This window comes from Lipotes vexillifer, unplaced genomic scaffold (genome assembly GCF_000442215.2).
Source record: "Lipotes vexillifer unplaced genomic scaffold, Lipotes_vexillifer_v1.1 scaffold751, whole genome shotgun sequence".
In the NCBI taxonomy this organism is placed as follows: domain Eukaryota; kingdom Metazoa; phylum Chordata; class Mammalia; order Artiodactyla; family Lipotidae; genus Lipotes; species Lipotes vexillifer.
Window position 1 is genome coordinate 792,499 of NW_006799727.1, and position 22,894 is coordinate 815,392.

At 43.6% G+C, this 22,894-nt stretch overlaps 1 protein-coding gene across 2 annotated transcripts in view; it reads left to right on the top strand.

Moving 5' to 3' along the window:
- Nucleotides 1-22,894, top strand: part of TTC7B (tetratricopeptide repeat domain 7B) — a 245,588-nt gene that overhangs the window by 59,749 nt on the left and 162,945 nt on the right. For both annotated transcript variants that reach the window (XM_007471886.1, XM_007471885.1), the window contains 2 exons: nucleotides 285-415; nucleotides 15,869-15,990. In XM_007471886.1, the coding sequence (XP_007471948.1) occupies nucleotides 285-415; nucleotides 15,869-15,990 (253 nt within the window). The remainder of the gene's footprint in view (nucleotides 1-284; nucleotides 416-15,868; nucleotides 15,991-22,894) is intronic.

A 22,894-nucleotide genomic window follows, 5' to 3' on the forward strand; every position in this document is an offset into this window, starting at 1 on the left:
GGCTCTAGGCACGTGGGCTTCAGTAGTTGTGGCGCACAGACTTAGTTGCTTCGCGGCATGTGGGACCAGGGCTCGAACCCGTGTCCCCTGCATTGGCAGGCGGATTCTTAACCACTGCGCCACCAGGGAAGCCCTCGAGTTATAATTCTTAACTTTATCCATTGAAGCAGAGATCAAAGCCTAGTGCTTATTTACCCCAAGCATCTCTAAAAAAAAAAAAAAAAAAAAAATTTAAGCCCCATAAAAAGCAACTTACCCAGTTTTTGTATGTTGATTTTTTTTAGGACTTTGTTTAGAGAAGTTGCCTATTTCTTCTTCTACCAGTAATCTCTATGTGGATCGGGAACAGGATGTCATCACCTGTTATGAGAAGGCAGGGGACATTGCACTCCTGTACCTCCAAGAGATAGAAAGGGTAAGTGAGGACCATGTGTTCGTTCAGTTGATAATTTTTTTAAATTTCAAATCAGATCTCACAGAACTGTGGTCAGCCTCTGGAAGCCTTCAGCTTGTCTGTCTCTGGGTGCAAAGCTTTGCTTCTGTTCTTTAATGCTCTGGAGAATATGGTGGTAAATGTGGCACCTTGTGAAAATAGATGGGTCAGTGTTTGGGAAGCATTTTAACATCCTCTGAGCTGAAATGACACTATGCATCTATTTATACCCTCAGTGCCCCAAAGCTGGCTAATCATTCCTGTTCTCATAGGCGAAACAGGTTGAGCTTCCTTTGTACTTGCGTGGATTATGTACCAACATAGGGTACATCTGGAGTTTGGGAGTCTTTACCTCAATGGTCATGCCAAAGGGCTGCTGGGGACTCTCAACCAGCCTGCTTGGAGCAGGCTGTGTATCCTTGAGACCATCTGGGATGGTTTTCTTCCAGCAGTCAGTGGTTTGCCTCTGCTGTGGGGAATGAAACCAGAAGCTGATCAGAGGGCCATCTGAGGAGAGAACGAGTGAGCAAGGGACCCTGAGCTCACACCCTCAGACAGAGGACGTTGAAGGCTGGATGAGGCTGGGGAGGTGTGGGCAACATGTCTGTTTAGAAGGATCGCTGTCTTTGGCTCTGCTCTTTACTAAGTTACCTCCTTCACTTCTCAGCGTTAATTTTCCTATCTGTAAAAGGAGCATAATAATGGTTCCTACTTCATGGAGTTCTTGTGGGGATTGTAAAAGGTCGTTTAAATAAAGGCATTTAGCCCAGATTCAGAAACGAATTGGATTCTTGGTAATTGACACTTATTTTTACTGAAAACAATAGCGCCTAGTCAAGTCCGCCCCTTGCAGAGCTTCCTGGTGTGCTAACCAAGGCTCGATCCTGATATTTCCCCTTTCGGACCCAGAGGTGCATCCTGTGAGATTGTTTGAAATGAGTAGAAGTTCTGTGAGACTTTTTGAAAATGGTCAGGATCTTGTTTCCCATCAACTCATGGGTTCTCTGTTTCCTTAAGGGTTAGAGTAGAGAGGGACTACCAAAGTCTTGATAGTTTTTGTTATTTTGTAAGTGTACAGACTGGAAGTAATTTCTTTCATAGAAATCTTTTTGTAGTGTGTTGATGTGGGTGGCAAGGATCAGAATTACCTTTCAAGAGCAGGGAGAGTAGGGTGAGAGCCACAGAGAAGAGGGGGAGAGGATGATGGGAATGGTGTCTGGCCTGGCCCACACCAGAATGGATTATACATCATGGTTCGCGATATCCAGGAATTCAGGAATATATTTGGCTGTCTTGCCAAAATCTTGTTCTGTAAGAAGTCTGCTATGAGAAAGGAGTTATTTGTTATTCAGAATTGATGGTACGATCTTTAGAGAAATGATCATGCAGCTTGATTTTAAAATCTGCATGATTTTCTTTGTCTACCTCCCTGATGGCCAGTGCTGGGCAGCTGAGAAATCTGCTTATGCCAGCTAAGCTGTTCTTGTGGACCCCACAGTCCTTGCCACTTAGAGGACCTTATTTTGCATTTTACTTTCTGTTGTCACGCTGGGGCCGCCTTCTCCTGGCTGGGAGAAAGGAGGTTCATCTGTTATGTGTGTCTTTAATGATGTGGGAATTGGCAGCTCTGGATGTACTTCCTGTTGTGTTCCTTTATAACCACCTATTCACCACTGGGTTCTTTAGCCAGACCAGAAAGGAGACTCTCATAATCATAGGATTTAAAATAAATATTTTTCGTGGTTTTGAGAAAACAGTGATCATAGGATGTTAGATTTTGAGAAAAAAATGGAGGCCCAGAAAGGGAGACTCCCAAGGACACACAGGAAGTTAGGGCCAATATCAAAGATTAGAACTCAGCTCTTCTGACACCTAGTTCAGCATCACTTACTTCATTATCCCAGGCCGCTGCCAGTAAATGTAGAACCCCGTAGTTTCTTACACCCTTATATATAGAAAGTGCTCAATAAGTATTTGACCAAGCAAGCCATAGCTCTTAGTAGTGTGGGGAAGCAGCCTCACTCAGTGTATGGTTCAATTTCAGGGTATATATTAGACGACTTTCACATTTCTGGCTCTGATTTTCCAGTCTGAGTTTTCCTTCATGGGAAACCACTTTGGGTCTCCCCAGATCCAGGAAGCTGGGATATTAGCAATGAGAGAGATTGAATGAATGAAACATCTGTTTTGACTGTAGTAGATGCTCAATAAATTATCTGTGACTAATTAGAAGTCTAGGGGGAAAATGACCTTCCTTAAGTGACCACTGGGCTTGGTGGAAGTTCAGGGGTTTTTATGAGGCAAGACAGTGGTGCCATGCAGAGGAAGATACCTGTTTGACCTTTTTTTTCTTCCTTTAACTTAAATGACTTTTAAGAATTATGCTAAATTGAAAACAAATGTTAGGAAAATAAAATCTGAAGGAAGCAAAAGACTGGGGCAAGCTTAGGTAAATAGTGCTTTGCTTCTCTGGGTAGGTAGCCCTTTAAGTAGAAAACCCCACACACTCTGTTCCTGTGTTTGTTCTGCTGGGCAAAGACAGTCTTTCAGTGGTTTTTCCCCTCATTTCCCAGCCATTCTAAAGCGAAGAAACTTCTGTTTGCCGGGACCTTTTGGCATTTTATTTATGTGTTGCCTCTAATGTCATTCACTAGCAAGGATAAAATTTGAGGAGAACTTTTGAGCACAGTTTGGAGTATTGTGGAAAATGTTTTTTCATAATCTGGAACCATCGATTTGTTTCTGATGCAGCCTCATTCCTCTTCTAGTTTCTCTAGGAGTAGGTATGTGTAGCAACGTTAGTGTTGTTTGTTTCCTGAAGGGCGGGGGCTCTTCAGAAAGGGGGCTGACCTTGGCTTCCCCTCCAGGCGGCTAAGTTAAGTTGGGAGAGGCAGCAGGGCCCAGGGGTTAAGTGACACCGAAGTTGGGATCCTGGCCTTGCCACCTTTTATCTGTGGAACATCAGGCACGTCACTCAACCTCTCTGTGCTGCCTCCGAACCTCAGCTGTAAAATAGCGATAATAATTGCTGTAAGGCTGATGTGAGCATAAATTGGGTTAACCCATTGTTGTTCCCAGTACATGTTCAGCACACATTAAATGTTCGTTTTATTGTCATTATCTGTTCCTGTGTCACCTGGCGGTGGAATCTTTCCTAACCTTCGAAGATTTCAGATATTTAGATGAAAATATGGAGTATTTTAGACATGCTGTTTTATTAAAAGTGTTAAATAATTTTAAAGAGATATTTATGGAGTAATTTTTTCAGGAGAATCTGTTTTTCCATTTCTTGCCTGGAAGCTAATGGAACAACATCTTGCCTAGAGTCCCCATATCATATCTGGGTTCTGAGTCTCTGTTCACCCTGGCTGTTTGACCTTTGGTCCAGTCGTTTATATCTGTGTGCTTCAGCTTTCCATTTTCATGGCGGGATTAATACTGCCTGACTTGTCTGGGGAAGAAAAGCAGTGAGCCCCCAGTGTTCCCCACCCAGTATGATAGGAGCTTTCCATGTACCGTTCTCCCTCCTTGTTCCAAACGGGGAGGCAGGGCCAAAGGAAATTTGAATACCTGAAAGCCGTGTGCATTGAATATTTGTTTAGTGTTGTCCTTGTTACATTAGGGTCACAGAGACGTCTGCTAATAATTTTCTCTGATAGTTTGTTCTCTGAAGGGGAATGAAAAATACCTCCAAAATTATGCATATAGAATAATTTAATCAAGTAAACCAAATTAGAATAGATGGACATGACATAGGTTGACCTTGATTAGTTTATCTTTGGATGGTGGCATTACACCAACAGTAAATAAAGTTATCTGCCCCACAAGAAGCTTCTAAAGGTGCAATGATAGGAATAAAGATGACTTCACCCTCGAATATCATAATATGAGCCCTGCTTTTGGCAAATGAAATTATCCTGTCTCTGTCCTTTGCATGCATCAGCCAGCCAGCTGGGTATGGCTTTCTTGAGCAGAAGCCATGCCAGGGTGGAACCTTACCTTCTGCTGACAGTTCATTCCTTTACACCCTATTTTAGAAAAGAAGTTAATGCTAAATTATGGGACACCCATAGATTTTTTTATGGGCTGTTTCAGCGTTAAAGTGTTAAGAAACAGCTGGTGCCCAAATGTTGCAGGGCCCAGCCTAGACTTCATCTGTTCATCGAGAGCTGTTCACTGGTCATCGTGGTCAGTCCTTGAGTGGATTCTGGCCTCCCCACAGGAGGAACTCGCAGTGGCACAGCTGAGACGTTGGATTCACAACTGGATTAGATTAAGGTTACTGTGTGTCTTGAGCTCAAACAAGATGTCCTAGGAAAAGTACTCAGGGCTACTGACACGGAAGGCAGGGTGTGACTCTGGAGGTCCATGTGGCTGTGCTTTTGGGTCTAAAACATGAGACCATGAAGAAAAGATGGACTCTCCCTTCTCTTATCCTTCCCAATCCCTGCCCTTTCAGTTAAGCCGGAGCAGCAGGTTATAGGTCACGGCTTAATGTAGTACATCTGAATAAACTGCTTCCTTAAAGAAATGTCAAGAAACTGACTGGCCAGTATGTTGCTCCGACTTTGAGGCTGCCATCTGACCGGCTGGGAAAGGAGGCTACAGCACACTTAAAGCTGAGTTAGAAAAGCCTGGAAACCAGAAAAGAACAGTAGCTTATTTTAATTTTTGTATGTTCTTGGTCAGTCTTTGCCCTCATAATTTTATAGAATTAAAGGGATCTATATCTGTCTTTTTTCACTCAACATTACATCAAAACTTCAAAGTGTTGTCATGGTTATGTAATATTTTATCAAGTGGATGGCCTCTATGATATAATTCACTTACAGTTGGGTATAGCCTGTTTTTATACTGCTCTGGTGCCAACTTCCTGCAGGTAGCTTTTCCCTGGTTTTGCTTTGTCTCCTAAGGGCAAATTCCCAGAAGTCGGGACATTTTTAACATTCTCTTTACTATATATTGTATCCAATTGCTTTCTACAAGTCATACTAACATCTTATACCTTTGGCCGTACAGGAGAGTAGTGGTTGCTTTGCAATCTTGACGGGGCTGCATTTGTTTCTAAGTTACTTTGCTGATTTGCTAGGTGAAAACAGTACTTTGCCATTTTGGCCTGCATTTCTTTGACTATCAGTCAGGTTGAAATTTTTTCCATCTATTTGCTTACTAGCTATATTTCTTTTCTTTTTTTCTTTTTTTAAATCACAGCATTATTGAGATATAATTCACATACCCTAGAATTTACCCATTTAAAGTATTCAATTCAGTGGTTTTTAATATAGTCACAGAGTTGTGCAACCATCACCAATATTTAATTGCAAAACATTTTCATCACCCCCAAAAGAAACCCTGTACGCATTAGCAGTCACTCCCCATTGACCTCCAATTTCTCCAGTCTCTATAGATGTGTATATTCTAGACATTTCCTATAAATCAAACCATACAACGTGTGGTCTTTTATGACTGGCTTCTTTGGCTTTAGCATAATGTTCTCATGTTGCAGCATGTATTGGAACCTCATTTCTTTTTATTGCCAAATAATATGCCATTGTATGGAGATACCACATTATGTTTATCCATTCATCATTTTATCATTTATTATTTGGGTTGTTTCTACTTTGGGCTATTATAATAAAGCTGCTATAACTTTTTGTATATAAGATTTCGTGTGGACAAGTGTTTTCATTTTTCTTGAGTATATTTCTGGGAGTGGAATTGCTGGGTCATGTGATAACTTTAACCTTGTTTAACCTTGTTATATTTCTTTTTTGTTTGTTTATACTTTCTCTCTGGTTTTAGGATGTAGTATTATTCTTATAATTTGAATAAAGCTTTTATACCATAAATATGTTAGCCCATTATTATGTTTGCTCTGAATGATTTCCCACTCAGTACTTTTCCATTTCTAAATTGTTCATACATTTTAAATCTATTATATATATCAGTTGAATCTGATTGTTTTTTTATTACATTTATTTCATTGTTTTAAAGCTGAAATACTGGGATAAATCTTCTCTAGAATTTAAAAAGTTTTCAACCATTTTCCATTTAAAAAAAAAACTTTTAATTTTCAAATCTTGTTGGAGAGATTTATTTTGGTGTATGATATTAGATATGACTCTAATGTTTTCCTTAAGCTTCAGTACCACTTTAAGATGATCTTCTTTCTTTTTTCATATTTTCTGTTATGTATATTAAGTCATTTAATAAAATTTTAGACACAGCAGTAATTTCTGAACTTTCCTATTTTGTTCTGCTAATCTTATGTTGCACCAGTGTGACACTGTTTAATAAGTGCTTCTTTATGATATGTTTTAACATCTGAAGGGATTAGTAACTACTTATTTTTCAGAATACCCTTTGTCCTTTTCTGTTGGTATTTCCAGATGCATTTTAGAATAATTGGGATTTGGTCAAATTTTTATTAACGCTATACATTGGTTTGGAGAATTATATTTAGTCTTTACTCATCTGTGACCATGATACCTCTTTCCATGTTCCAAGATTTTTGTTTTACAGACTTCAGTAGATGGATTGTATTCCCAGATCTTTTCTATTTGTATTGCTTCGCATATAGGATCATTTTTTCCATTGTATTTTCACATATAGCAATGCTCTGGTTTCTAAAATTCAATTACAAAAATATTCAATGAGTGCCTTCTTTGTTCGGCACACTGCGCTTGACACCAGGGGCACTAGAAGAAATAAGCCACAGAGCATGTCCTCAGGAAACTTACTGTTTTCTGAGGACACAGGTCCATAAACAGCACGTGGGCCGCTTTGGTGGGGAATGCTCAGAGAATTCTGCAAGCCCAGAGAAGGGTCTTGGACCCGTGCGGAAGTTCAGGGATGGCTCCTGGAAGAGATGACACCTGAGCTGAACCTTGAAGGCTGACAAGGATAGCAATACAGGATTATCAGCCACAATACTGAACTCCTCCATAAAAATAGAGTTGATTCTTTTCATTTTTCTAAGGATATGAACATATGGCAGAGGAATGATTTTTGTCGTTATTCTTTCTTCCTTTCTAGTGTTTTCCACTTTATCTCTCTTTCATGCCCTGTCTCCAGACTTTTCTAAAACAATGTTATTATAAAGGTGGTGGAAAGTATCCTTATTTTGTTCCTACTTGAAGGTGATACTTTAATATATCTCCAGTTATAGTGTTTACATGCTCATTATGTTTCTCATTTGCAGTTCATAACAATTATGTAGGTATATATTATTATCCCCATTAATCAGATGAAAACAATGAAGATCTGAGAGATCAAAGGAGTTGTCCTAAGTCCACAAGTGGTGAGGAATGTCAGAACCAGACCTTGAACCTGGGCCTTTTGACCTAAAATCTTTGGCCCCTGCCCACTTTCTGTCATGCTTCCTCAGGTGTTGGGTGTGTGCTTTTGCCCAAGCAGGCTGTACTTGTTAAGGATACTTGTTGGCAGTCCTCTCACAGGGAGGTGTTTATCCACAGAAAAAGTGGTGGCTTCAACACTGCCAAACAATGCTCCTGCCCAGGCCCATGTGTTAGAGGCTCTTTGTGAGGAAGGGATTAAATCCAAGATACTTAGACGTCAGGGCAAACTCTGAGCTAAGCTATTCCCTCTCTCATCCACCTTGCATTTTTCCCATCCTGACTCATCCTGGCAGCCCTGACCTTGTCTTTTGGACTTTGTTCCGCAAGCAAATGCAGACTAACAGGACAAAGGGAGAGAAGTCGGACTGCAGAGTCAGGTAGACCTGAGTTTCAACACCAGCCTTAACACTCGTTAGCCATGTGATTTGGGCAACTTGCTCAGTGGAGCAAAGTCTCAGTTTCCCCTTCAGTAAAGAGAGGGTAATAGTGTGCGTCTCAGTGGGTTTTTGTGGGAGAATAAATGAGATAGTCTATGTACCTTCATAGTGCCTAATGCAGAATAGGTTATTTTCTTATTGCTTTTTTCCCTGCATTTCTTATTGGCCCTGCAAATTTATTCATTCATTCATTTACTATGTGTTTTATTCATTTACTACATTTACTATGTATATTGAATGCTTACCCTGTCCCAGACACTGCAGTAGACACTGGATATATTAGTAAATGGAATAGACATGGCCCCTGACTTTGCAGAAGGTGCAGCACCATGCAGGGAGACAGCCAATAATCAAGTAAAAAATACGTTAATAGGGCTTCCCTGGTGGCGCAGTGGTTGGGAGTCCGCCTGCCGATGCAGGGGACGTGGGTTCGTGCCCCGGTCCGGGAAGATCCCACATTCCGCGGAGCGGCTGGGCCCGTGAGCCATGGCCGCTGAGCTTGCGTGTCCGGAGCCTGTGCTCCGCGACGGGAGAGGCCACACCAGTGAGAGGCCCGCGTACCGAAAAAAAAAAAAAAAAAAGAGAGAGAAAATTGTTAAGAAGTTTTCAGAATTACTGAAACACAGCAAGGAATCTCAGATCCAAGAATCTCGGAGAACCCCAAGCAGGATAAATACAAACACACACCTAGACACATCATAGTCGAAGTGTTGTAAATCAAAGACAAAAGTCTTGAAGGCAACCAGAGAAAAAGAAACTTTAAATACAGAAGAATAAAGATAAGAGTTATAGAAGACTTATCATCAGAAAACGATTTGCAGATTAGAAGACACTGGAAAGACAAATAAAGACTTTTTTAGAACAAATAAAAGTTGACAGAATGCATTGTGAGCACGCCTGTGTGACAGGAAATGTTAAAGAAGTTCTTCAAGCAGAAGAAAATACAGACCCACACAGTGAAATCAAGAGCGTCATAAATGTTTACAATGAGGGTAAATAAAGAAGACTTTCGGGCTTCCCTGGTGGCGCAGTGGTTGAGAGTCCGCCTGCCGATGCAGGGGACACGGGTTCATGTCCTGGTCCACGAAGATCCCACATGCCGCGGAGCGGCTGGGCCCGTGAGCCATGGCGGCTGAGCCTGTGCGTCCGGAGCCTGTGCTCCACAACGGGAGAGGCCACAACAGTGAGAGGCCCGCGTACAGCAAAAAAAAAAAAAAAAGAAGAAGACTTTCTTATGTTTAATTTCTTTAAAAGATAATCGACTGCCTAAACGAAAAATATGAACAACGTATTATGGGATTTATAATATAGAAGTAAAATGTGTGGCAACAATAGCAAAAAAGATAGTGGAGAAAATAGAAGTATATTGTTATCAGGTGTTTATACTATATATGAATTGGTGTAATATTACTTAGAGATATTATAAAGAGCTATATTATAAACCCTAGGGCAGCCACTAAAAAATAAGAAAAAAAGAGACATAATTAGCCAGTTGATAGTGGAAATGAAATGGAATCATCAATCCAAAAAAAACAAAAGAAGAAAGTGAGAAAAAGGAACAAAGAACATATGGGACAATAAAACAAAAACTAGCAAGATGATTCCAACCATGTCAATAATTATATTAAATGTAAATTGTCTAAGCACCCCAATTTAAAGGCAGAGATTTTCTATGTACAAGAAAATGATTTAAATATTAAAACATAGGTAGATAAAAGGTAAAATTACACACTATGCAAACAATAATCAAAACAAAGCTAGAGTGACTGTATTATATCATAAAGTAGAATTAGAAACAAGGGATATTGTAGGAGATAAAGGGAGATATAATAAAAGGAGTCAATTCATCAAGACATTATAATCCTAAAAGTATATATACCTAATAATAGAGCTTCAAGATATAGAAAACAAAATGTATAGAAGAGTTTATAACTTTAAATGTGTATAGTAGAAACGAAGAAAAATTTCAAATCAATGATCTACATTTCCAACTCAAGGAACTAGAAAAAGCTGAACAAATTAAAGCCAAAATAAGCAGAAGGAAGGGAATAAGAAAGATTAGAACAGAAATCAGTGAAATAGAAAGCAGATAAACAGTAGAGAAAACTAGTGAAACCAAAACTGGAGTCTTAGAAAAGATCAATAAAATTTGTGTAAACTATTAATAAGCTGAACAAGAATTAAAGAGAGAAGACACAAATTATCAATACCCAGAAAAAAGGAGGCACTTCTATAGATCTATAGACATTGAAAGGCTGTAAGGGAAAATTATGACCAACTTTATGCAAATAAGCTTGATCATTTATAGAAAATAAACTAATTCCCTGAAAGACACAAAGTACCAAAGCTCACTCAAGAAAGAATAGATAACTCAAGTATACCTATATGAATTAAAGAAATTGACTTTATCATTAAAAATCTTCCCATAAAGAAAACTACAGGTCAAGTTGGCTTCCTTGGTGAATTCAATGAAGAGAGATTCAATTTAAGGGAAAAATGAGGCCAGTACTGTAGAACCTTTCAGAAAGTAGAAGAGGAGTAAAACACTCCCTAACTAATTTTATGAGGCCAGTATCTCTTTTTTTTGTATTAATTGATTAATTAATTTATTTATTTATTTATTTTTGGCTGTGTTGGGTCTTCATTGCTGCGCGTGGGCTTTCTCTAGTCGTGGTGAGTGGGGGCTACTCTTTGTTGCGGTGCGCGGGCTTCTCATTGCGGTAGCTTCTCTTGCTGTGGAGCATGGGCTCTAGGTACGTGGCCTCCAGTAGTTGCGGCACTTGGGCTCTAGAGCACAGGATTAGTAGTTGTGGTGCATGGGCTTAGTTGCTCCACGGCATGTGGGATTTTCCCAGACCAGGACTCGAACCCGTGTCCCCTGCATTGGCAGGAGGATTCTTAACCACTGCGCCACCAGGGAAGTCCCAGAGACCAGTATCTCTTATGAATACAGATGCAGATATCCTCAACAAAATAGCAGCAAACTGAATCTAACAGCATAGAGAAAGAATTATATACCATCAAGCGAGATTCTTTTCAGAAATGCAAGGTTGATTTAACGTATGGAAATCAATGAATGTAATACAACATATAAATAGAATAAAGGACAAAAACCACATGATAATGATAATCTCAGTAGATGCAGAGAACTCATTTGGCAAAGTCCAACAATCCCCATGATAACAAAAACACGCAACAAACTAGGAATAGAAGTAAAGAAAAATTAAAAAAAAAAAAAAGAAGTTAATATCCTCAACCTGATAGAAGGCATCCATGAAAACCCATGTCTAACAACATATATAATGGTGAAAGAGTGGATGGTTTCCTTCCAAGGTCAGATTAGGCAGGAAAAAGAAATAAAAGGCATCCAGATTGAAAAGGGAGGGACTTCCCTGGTGGCACAGTGGTTAAGAATCCGCCTGCCAGTGCAGGGGACATGAGTTTGAACCCTGGTCCAGGAAGATCCCACATGCTGTGGAGCAACTAAGCCCGCAAGCCACAACTACTGAGCCTGGGCTCTAGAGCCCGCAAGCCACAACTACTGAGCCCACGTGCCACAACTACTGAAGCCCTCTGAGTCTGCACGCCTAGAGCCCGTGCTCCACAGCAAGAGAAGCCACCACAATGAGAAGGACACTCACCACAATGAAGAGTAGCCCCTGCTCGCTGCAACTAGAGAAAGCCAGCATGCAGCAAGAGAGACCCAACACAGCCAAAAAATAAAATATTTTTTAAAAAAGAAGTAAAACTGTATTTACAGATGACATGATCTTGTATATAGAAAATTCTAAGGAACTCACACAAAAAATACTATAAATAATAAATGATTTCAGCAAGGTTGTAGGATACAAGGTCAATATACAAAAATCACTTTTATTTGTATACACTGGCAATGAGCAATCTGAAAATGAAATTAAAATTGTAATTCCACTTCTAATAGCATCAAAAAGATTAAAATGCATTGGGATAATAAAAAGAAGTTCCAACCTTATACTCTGAAAACTACAAATCACTGTTGAAAGAAATGAAAGAAAACCTACATAAATGGAAAGGCGCCCTACACTCATGGAACAAAAGACTTAATTTGTTAAGATGACAATACTCCCCAAATTGATCTACAAATTCAACCCAATCCCCATTAAAATCCTAGCTGCCTTTTTTGCAGAAATTGATAAGCTGATTCACAAATTAATATGGAAATGCAAGGGACCAGAAGAGCCAAAACAATCTTGAAAAAGAACAAAGTTGAGGGACTCACACTTCCCAATCTCTTAACTTTCTATTGTACAAAGCTACAGTAATTAAGACAGTGCACACAATTAGTATTCCTGAAAAAGAAAATGGAAAAAAAACAGACTAGATAAGAAAATGCAGTTATATAATCAAAGAGAAATTCTTCAACAAAGTAAGGGTTTATTCAGCACTTGCTACATACTGTGCTAAGTGTTCTATCCATTTATTATTCCGTTTAGTTCATAGGACTTCACTAAGTGAAAAATTCTATTACCATCTCCATTTTACCAGTGAGAAAACTTTAGAGACTGTGACTTGCCCATAGTAGTGGAGCTGGGCTTTGAACCCAGAATGGCAGCCTGAGTCCAGTGCCTTACTTGATACTACAGATCTGAATTTTTAGATTGAGAGTTCATGCTGTGTTCCAAGAATAGCTGACATAGAATGATGAATGGCAAGACAACACCTGGTAGATTTTCTAGACTTCAGGGAGAAAAGGACTGCTCTTTGCAGATTGTCTACAGGGAGAACAGTAAGGCTGGCTTCCGAGTTGTCCACAGCAACTGTCAGTGCTGGAAGACCGGAGTATCGTCTGCCATGTTCTGAGGGAGAGAAAGTGGGAAATCTGAGAATGTCATACTCAGGTTTAGAAGAACAGAGACAAGAGACAGACATTCTTACACCTGTAAGAATTCAGGGCCTGTAGCATCCACGAGCCCTTTTTGGCAATATTCCACCAAGCAAGAATCAATTTAAAATAAAGAATTAAAGAAACAATGAATGCATTTGATTGATTGATTGAGGTGTAGTTGATGTACAATATTATATGTTTTAGGGGTACAGCATAGTGATTCACAATTTATAAAGGTTATATCCTATTTATAGTTATTATGAAATATTGGCTGTATTCCCTGTGTTGTACTGTATATCCTTGTAGCATATTTATTTTATACATACTAGTTTGTACCTCTTAATCCTGTACCACTATCTTGCCCCTCAAATGCATTTTGATATAGAACTGATGCAAAACAATTATGGGGTAGAACATAATTGTTAGGTACCTTGGCAATAAAAAACAGTACTGTAACAAAAATAAGAGGCTGAGGAGAAGGCAAAGGAGAAGGTAGTATGAATGTGTCAGTTTCCTCATTTTTGTTCTGGGTCAACAGATACTGTATAGTGTTGAAATGTGTAGATAAAAGAATGACCTACTTTCTGTCCTTTCTCTGGCTCTTTCTTTGTCTCCCTGTCTCTGTCTTTCTGTCTATATACACATACGTATAACATACATGCATACATGTAATAAATATAACATATTTTTAACTTTAGAGAGACATAAATGTATGAACTATGTGTAAAAAAACCACATTTTTCTGAGGTTGAGTGATTACTTTGGTCACACTTTAGTTTCTCCTGTCAAATTTAATTAAAATTAAAACCAGTATGTATAACAATCTCAATGTTCGTAAAATGATTTTTATCTTTCTCTCCTCTTGATACATACGTACACAGAGATAGCTGGGTTATCGTTCAATCAATGTTCACTGGCTATTTCTATGTGGTAGAATTTTGAGATAATTTTTAATTTTCTTTTTGTACTGTACTACATTGTTTTCACTTTAAAATAATCATGGCATTTAAAAAAAATTAAAGGGCTTCCCTGGTGGCGCAGTGGTTGAGAGTCCGCCTGCTGATGCAGGGGACACGGGGTCGTGCCCCGGTCCGGGCAGATCCACAGTGAGAGGCCCGCGTACCACAAAAACAAAAAACAAACAAAACAACAACAACAACAAAAATTTAAAACTGTTATCAAAAGCAAATGGAGGGGGCTTCCCTGGTGGCGCAGTGGTTGAGAGTCCGCCTGCCGATGCAGGGGACACGGGTTCGTGCCCCGGTCCGGGAAGATCCCACATGCCGCGGAGCGGCTGGGCCCGTGAGCCGTGGCCGCTGAGCCTGCACGTCCGGAGCCTGTGCTCCACAATGGGAGAGGCCACAACAGTGAGAGGCCCGCGTACAGCAAAAAAAAAAAAGCAAATGGAGGATAATTTTTTAAAGTTTCAGCGTTGGACCCCCAAGTGGAAATGTCAAGGAAGTGTCGGATATATGAGTCTGGGAAAGTCTGGACTAGAGATTATAAACTTGGGATTCGGCAGCATGTAGCTGATAATTTTGAGGAGTGGATGAGATCATCTTGAGAGACACTTAACAGAGAAGGACAAGGGCCCAGAACCGCACTCTGTGCATTTTCAGCACTTCGAGGATGGGTGAGGGTGAAGCCAAAAATGACGGTTCTCAGAGGCAGGAGGAACAGCTACCTACCTCTTAGCCCTTGCAGAGCCAAGGGCTGAGTCAAGAAGGAGCCAGGCAGTTTTGATAAGATGCTGGGATGTAGTTCAGAGGCAAGGGTTGCCCACCTGGATTTCGTTCCACAATGTATTGTTCATTGTGTGTCTACTTTTCTTTCCCCCTCCCTAAAGCTCATAAGGTAGAGAACCAGCAATTGCTTCAACTCCATTTGGAGAATAATTTCAAGACCTCTAAAATATTTGGGGTTTGGCTAACAGCTGGATCTTTGGAGAGCTGCTGACTCAGCAGATGTTGGCGGCGTGTTTGGAGAGCACGCCTGCGGTTTTTAAATGGGCCACAGTAGCTTCTGGTTGATAAATGCTTTATTTGACTTGTGAGTTTAGGGAGAGCAGCCTCTGTAACAGTAGCTAAGTGTTTACACTTCACTGTATCCCCCTCAACTTGCAAGCCTTTCTCTTGACTAGTTGGCAGTCTTTCTGGCAAGGCTAAACACGTCGACCTTTAAAACCTTGTTATCTGCTGACAAGAGGTCAAGTTTGGGGAGAGGGCTCCCCTTGAGAATAGTGGCTGCTGCCCAGTCCACAGGCCTCAGCTCTGTAGCCTGGTGAGTTTGCCCTCTCTGGTTAATTCCAGAGCCAGTGCCCATCATGGCACTTTCCAGCTCTTTCTGAAGCTCATCAAACTGTGGAGGGCTGAAGCCACGGGCCACCCATCAGTGACCTCAGCCATTGGTCTCTGTCTCTGTCCATTCCTGGACCGGCTTCTGTGTCACTCAGCCTCTCTGTCAACATCCTGGCCTTCGGCAGAGCCACTCCACCTCTAATGCTTCTCCTGGCACCGTGCGCTCATCAGCACCCTGCACTCCTCTGTCCTCAGTGCCAGGAGGGCCACACGTGGCCCGGGGTTAGCAGTTGTTCCCTGTCTCACAGAAGTCATCCTCTCTGCTTTCCTCATCCCTACACTTCTACATCAGTGCCTTGCACTGATGTTTGCATACAGAAGTTAATTTTTCAAGTCCTGCAGTGCATTTAGAGACAGGGTTTGAAGGAGGTAGGCTTGCATGTGGATCTGATTAGTTTTCCGATTTTCTCCCCTTCTAGGTAATACTTTCTAATATTCAAAACAGAAGTCCTAAGCCTGGCTCTGCTCCCCACGATCAAGAACTAGGTTTTTTCCTAGAAACAGGACTACAGAGAGCCCATGTCCTCTATTTCAAAAATGGGTAAGCCTTCTACTTTTTCTAAATCAAGTTCCTAAAGAAGGAAAGTAGAAAGCCTTATAGTGCTGTCTTCTGTTTAGTTTTTATCGTGAAGCAATTTTAAATATAAACCACAATGGGAATTTTTTTTTTTTAAAAATAAAGAATGAGCATAGGCTCTTTTGTCTCTTCTCCACCTGGGTCCTCACTTTCCCATGAGATTTGAAGGTGGGAGGAGGGAGGAGGCCCCCCCATGAGTACGAGTCACAGTGTGGAGCACCGGGACCAGGAGGGAATGGGGACCATGCCCTGTGCTCCCTTGCCTCCCTGGGATGGTACTGCACAGGCCTCCCTGCTTTGTTGCGGGGAAAATGAATGGATCGGAAACCCTGGCCCACAGGATCACCTCCCTTTGAATGGCTGATCCGTTTAGAGAACTGGATTTGCCAAATTTCAGACGGTTTTTATGAAAGCGAGTATGGCTGTAATGCCACACAGGTACATTTTCCCCTTGAAAAGAGTTTTAAAAAGGTTTAAGAGCCTGCGCGTAAGGGATAGCTCTCTCATGCATTTGATGCTTCTTTTCCTTTTCGTGTTGCTCTTATGAGAAATGCAATGATGCGCTTCCAAATCTCTTCAGCTGTCCCTTGTTTTGACATTTTGCTGCAGGATAGATGTGCATGGAGACCAACAGTAGGTATCTGGTTCCCCCGTAGCTCCTCCTAGGCTGTGCGTGGGAGGCCCCTTCCTCAGGAATAGTCCAGTAGCGCTTTAAACTGCAGATTGGATAACTGATCAGGGGAGTTGCTCCCTCTTTATTTTCAACAGCTTCAAACCTTGGGGTGTAGCTCATGGAAGTGGGATTTCACCTGCCCAGAGCCACGTGCTTCTGTTTCCCATTTGTTGGGGAGTAAATGCTTATTTTCCAAATCCTATTAACCTGTTTGTGGAGAAGGCCTGCTTTGCTCCAAAGGTTCAGATTGGCAGGGCCCACAGAAGGCTGCAATAAACACCCCAAAGTTTGGAATGGCTTGGTAGCTTTGGCATAGATGCTTTTGAGTTTGATCTCATCTGTCACTGATTGAGATCGTCTGAGTGATGGTGCATGTCCTCTAGGCTGTTTTGAGTTCCAGTTTCTTTGCTGTTATAAATAGAGAGAGAAGGGAGGGAACGTAGAATATTTTTTCTGTTTATTCTCCCTTTTCACAATAAATAGTGTCATCACAGAGGAAACTCCAACCCTGGCTTTCCCTGCCTCTAACCTGTGAGTGTGTGTGACTGATATGCAAGTCCAGAGACCGGAATGAATTTCCTTGGGGCTTTCAGGAGTCCCAAACCAATACTTTCTATTGAAAATGTTTTGTGTGAGATTGATAAGGGCGGGCTGGACAACTTATTTTCCTATTTGAAGCCTATTCGTCGAGGAGGAGGAAGCGGGGCTATGGGGCTCTGTCCTCTTGCCCTGAACCTCTGGATGCCCACCAGAACCTAACTAAAAAATAATGATGAGAGGTTTGCACTAGGTGATGGATTACATGCTGGGAATTGCTTACTGGCTCATGTCTCATTTTATCTTACCCAAGTTCAAGAAGATTCCCGTTGACATAGTCAAAGTTAAGGGACTGCTTAATTTTGAAGCCCCTCTTCCTTCCTTCTTGTCCTCTTGGTCTTCTCCCTGGGCTCTAAAGACCAGTGATGCATTGAGCCGGCTGCTCTGGAGGGCTCTTGTCAGCTGCAGTGTTCTAAAGCAGTAACAAGAGGTTACGTGGGTAGGTGGAGGTGAGGGGCAGTTCTGAGACCACGAAATACGGACGAAAGGAGAGAGACCAGTGGGAGGTTTTGGACATGCCAAGCACTGTCAGGGCTGCTGACTTACACGGTGGGTCACTCGGGGCCCAAGAGCCACACCCGGGGGGCATTCATCAGCGGACGCCTACCGCCAGTGTCTCTGCGGAGCAAGTGGGGACAAATGGAGGTGGTTGCCATCCCTGAGCACCAGTGGCTTCCCATCTTCCAATGTGTTTGCTCTGCTCCTTCGTTGTCTCGCTCTCTTTTTGTGTTTCTACACTTAAAAATATATATATCTGGAAGGATATAATTGACAGGATTTGACTGATTTTCAGGGTTAGGAAAATGCATCTTAGATGAGTTTGGCAGTAAGAGTTACTAATTGGTAAAGCATATCTTTTTCTTTAGAAATACACTTAAATATGTTCAGCCTTTTAGTTGCCAAGCCCGTGAACTTGGGTCTCTTTCAGAAAGAACCTGACGCCAGGACCAGCTCCTGGGCCACTCTGATCCCTTAGATCCCTCTTCTGTTTACCAAGTACTTTTATTTCATCGTTGATCCTCATGGCGTTATACCTTCCACGCCACCACCGCCCTTGGGGTTGGCGGTGTAAACAGCATCGCCTCTACTTCACGCACGGTGACCTGGCTGCCGGGCTTCTGACCTCAGTCCTTTCAGTGCTGCCCCCACTGCAGGGGAAATGCTGTGTGCAGGGCCTTGACTCAACCTTCAAACCGTGGCCTTGTCCACCATCCAGCCCCTCTTGTGAGGGAGCGCTTGACCCCGGGATGAGACATTGCCGGGGGATGGTCCCCAGCTTCCACGAATTGGTGTTTTCTCATCACACTTTTCCTCATGTCTCATCTACAGCCTGTCACAAATCATATGTTTCTTCTCTCCTCCTCCCCCTGCCCCTCTCCCCACTCCTTTCCTCCCCCTCTCTTTCCTGCCTCACCCCCTTCCCCTCCCTCTCCTTGTTGCCCCCTCACTCCACCTTCTACCCTGTCCCCTTGGACGGAGAGAGCACCTGTCATCATCCCAGCCCCAGTGTCCTTGGGCGTGGTCTGGCTTGGCACACACCCACGTCGATTTCACGGGGGTTTCTCTTATCCCTCTGGGTGGCAGCAGCAGGCCTGCTGTGGATGAGAAAACCATCCTGCTGAGGCTTTGCAGAGGGTGGAGGCAGAGAGCGTTAGCCTCAGAGGGCCAGGGCTGCCGCCTCTGAGCTTTTCGAATTTCCTCGCCCACGGTAGGCACTCGGATGAGGGGAAGCAAGGGCACTGGAGCCAGAGGACCGGATAAGGGACCACCCCTTCTCCTCGCTGGGTGTCCGTTTCTTTATCTGTAAAATAGTGCCAGAACCAGAGAGCTGTGTGAGGCGCAAATAAGAGAACGCATGTGGAGGCATTTGGTGCAGCGTCAGGCAAACAGGCAGGGGGAAATGGTAACTTCCAGTGATGATGATGCCCGGCTGGCTTTCCAGCTGGAAGTGGGACCACAGGAAGGTCAGGCTCCAGCTGAAGTGGACATTCTCGAAGCAGGCGTCACTCACTTGATTGCAGAGCCTCACACAGCAGAGTTTTCAAGGAAGGGCACTCTTTTTTTTTTTTTTGCGGTACGCGGGCCTCTCGCTGTTGTGGCCTCTCCCGTTGCGGAGCACAGGCTCCGGACGCGCAGGCTCAGCGGCCATGGCTCACGGGCCCAGCCGCTCCGCGGTATGTGGGATCCTCCCGGACCGGGGCACGAACCCGTGTCCCCTGCGTCGGCAGGTGGACTCTCAACCACTGCGCCACCAGGGAGGCCCGGGCACTCATTTTTGACTGCTGGTGTGAGCGAGCTCTGCTCGAGATGCATAACAATTAGCTTGGATAACCCCTAATCACCGAGGGCCACCCCAGTGTTTCAGAGAAAGGAGGCGGGGGCGCCTGGTGTGAGGCGCTAGCCCTGCATGCTCTGGGCAGTGTGCAGAGAAACGGCCTCAGCCTGGGGCTCCCCTCAGCCTTCTGAGAAGTGTTACCCCTCCTTGAGTCCCTGAGGCCACAATGCCAGAGAAGCTTGGGTTCGGGATGCCATTTATTTACTCCACGTTATTTTAGGAATATTGAACTATATCTTATAAACAAAGGGTAGCCAAGGACATCTCAAGGAGCTTTGCCTCTTGCTCCAGCATGTCAGGTGTACTGGGTAAAGCCAAACGGATTGTAGAGTGTGTTTTCCCTCGTTCTGAATTGGTTTTAATTCAAGGAGGGTGGGGATAAATTCAAGCAAGAAGGCAAATGAGCGTCAGTGTCTGGGAAATGTACCCGCTGGGTCGTCCTCTTTCCTAGGGTGCATCACGGAGTTCTTTGTGGGAGATCCTGTCTCGGAGGAGGTAGGAAGTCAGGCAGTATGGTCAGACTCTGGGCTGCCCCCCACGTGCTTGCAGCCAGGCCAGGGAATAAAGTGGGATGGGGGGCTTTTTGGAGTTGTGTTATTACAGTCAGTCACCGCTATGCGTTGGCTTTAAATAGACCTCTAATTAGCACTACACGTTGACTTTTCAAAGTTTTTAAACTTCCCCAGTCATTTTGTTGACCTTTGCAACTGTTCAGCCCTGCTCAATGTAGCTTGGAATTAGAAGGCAGGAGGAAGGGCCATGAGGCCTGCGGCGTCCCATGGGCTGCCGAGGTTCCTGGGTTTATGGCCTCAGAGAAACAGTAGCAGCAGACAGGCTCCCACAGGCCCTGTTGGGGTGGGAGGGAGTGGGGGGGTGCCGGCCAGGCCGCGAGGGGGCTTGGCTCCATGCACTGGCCTCCCCAGGCACTGGAACGACTTGGCCTTGTCCTCTGCATTCTTGCCTTCAGTACGTCTTCCTTCTGGCGGTGATAGAAGTGGTTGCTTTTTCAACTGCCCCCTGCTTTTTACATTAGGAGTCAAATGCAAGGAACATGAGAAAATTCAGACACATTTCCAGGAAGCGTTTCGTGTGTATCAACTTTTTGTACATGACATTTCTCGAGAGATTCAGAGAGTAAAAAGAAATGAGCCTGCACTGTGGGAGATAGTAGGAGAAAAGAAAAAGGGTAAGATGTGAAAATAAGTAACTTTATAGGCGACAGTATGGTTGTATAAAAGAGTAAACAATGCAAGAACACCTAATAATCACTTTAACTGAGCTGAGGTTTCCAGGCCCGTTCATTTATTCAGTAAAGTATTTATGCATGCATTTAATGAGGACTAATTGCATAGGAGCCAGGCCCTGTCCTAGCACTGGGGCTTTAATGCGGAAAAGAACAACAAAGACCCTGACCTCCTAGAACTTCATGTCAGGGAATTAACTAAAAGAAGCCGTCTCAGGATAGTCTGTACATGTGTGACAGGGGAAGTCCAGGTCGCCAGAAAACCAAATAAGGAGGCTGCCTGTTGAGACGGCTGAAGATTTGGGAAGGGGAGTAAAGCTTTGGAGAAGTGGGATTGAAATGATGTAGGTGCACAGATTTGGGAGAGTCAGGGGTACTTTCCAACTAGTTGGTAGAAACCTGGGGTTAGAACTGTACTCAGTATTGTATGTATTCTGCAGGGTATGAGGAGACCACTCTGGTTGGAGCAGAGGTTTATACAGTAATATATGCGTTTCTATATAAACCTCCCAGCACAGGACGTGGCATGCAGTAGGTTTGGTCAGTTATCCAACATGGTTCTGCTGTGTGCCGGTACTGTGCTTGGTACTGAATTGGTGAATATAAGACACATAGTCCGGGTTCTCAGGGAGGGATACGGTCTAGTGAGGGAGAAGATAATAAACAAGTAATCCAATGTTTATAATTACAAATCGTAATAAATGCTAGGAAACGAATGGGTGCAGCAAATAACAGAGGGCACCTGCTTAGGTAGGGTGGTCAGCCCAGGCCTCCTGAGGAAGTGACATGAGACCAAGACTTGAAGGATGAGAAGGAAGTAAGCGTGCCACAAGCAGGAGAAAGAGTGGTGCAAGCAGAGGGCCCACCACGTGTAAGGTCTTGACCCAGGAAAGTTTGATGTGTTTAGGAACCTGAAAAGAGCCCAGTGTGGCTGCAGCAGAGTTGGAAGGGGGAGAGTCACAGACTCTCCTGGTTTGGCTTACCCTGAAAAGGCAGATCTACTGTGGTGGCGTACAATGGGAGAGTAGTGATTGTCCAAAGAAAAATCCCCAAGTCACCAAAACAAAGGCGAGGTGACAGTGGTGGGCAAGGCATTAGATGCTCACCTCAAAGATGACAGTGGGGCTTCCCTGGTGGCGCAGTGGTTGAGAGTCCGCCTGCCGATGAAGGGGACACGGGTTCGTGCCCCGGTCCGGGAGGATCCCACGTGCCGCAGAGCGGCTGGGCCCGTGAGCCATGGCCGCTGAGCCTGCGCGTCCGGAGCCTGTGCTCCGCAACGGGAGAGGCCACAACAGTGAGAGGCCAGCGTACCACAAAAAAAAAAAAGATGACAGTGGTAGTAGGGACCAAGACAAGTGGATGGATTGGAGATGTATGGTAGAACTGCTGTTCGTTGATGTGTGATCCCAACTGGTGTGGGGACTAGCTGATGAATTGGATTTGGGGGGGAGCGGGAAGGGGAACAGAAGAATCAGGAGTGACTCCCCAGTTGCAGTCGGAGCAACTGGTTAAATGGAGTGGGGACAAGGAGAGGACCAGATTCGGAAAAGGGGAAATCAGAGATTTGCCTTTGGATGTGTATCGTTTGAGAGCCTGTGAGATTTCCAAGTGGCAGTGTCGACTAGGAGGATAGATGAGCACAGGGGAGGTTGAACCTTGAGTTATAAGTTGGGAGTCTCAGCATGTTGATTATATTTAAAGCCCTGGACTGGATGGGCTGAGAGGGACAGACCGTAAAGAGAGAAGCAAAGCCCAGGACCCAGCAGGAAACCTGCAAGAGTTGGAGTTGGGCCAAGGAGGAGGAGCCCATAGGGGAGCTGCCCCGAGGTAGGAGGGACCACGAGGGTGTGTCCTCGTAGAAGCCTAAGGTGCCTGAAGAGGAGGAAGGGCTCACCTGATGATGCTGAGGTGTTAATAGGGGTAAATACCAAAGCACTGGATTCGATAATACGGAAAGCCTTCGTGACCTTGAAAGGACTTTTGGTGGATGGTCAGAGCACAAGCTAGATTGGGGAAAGAG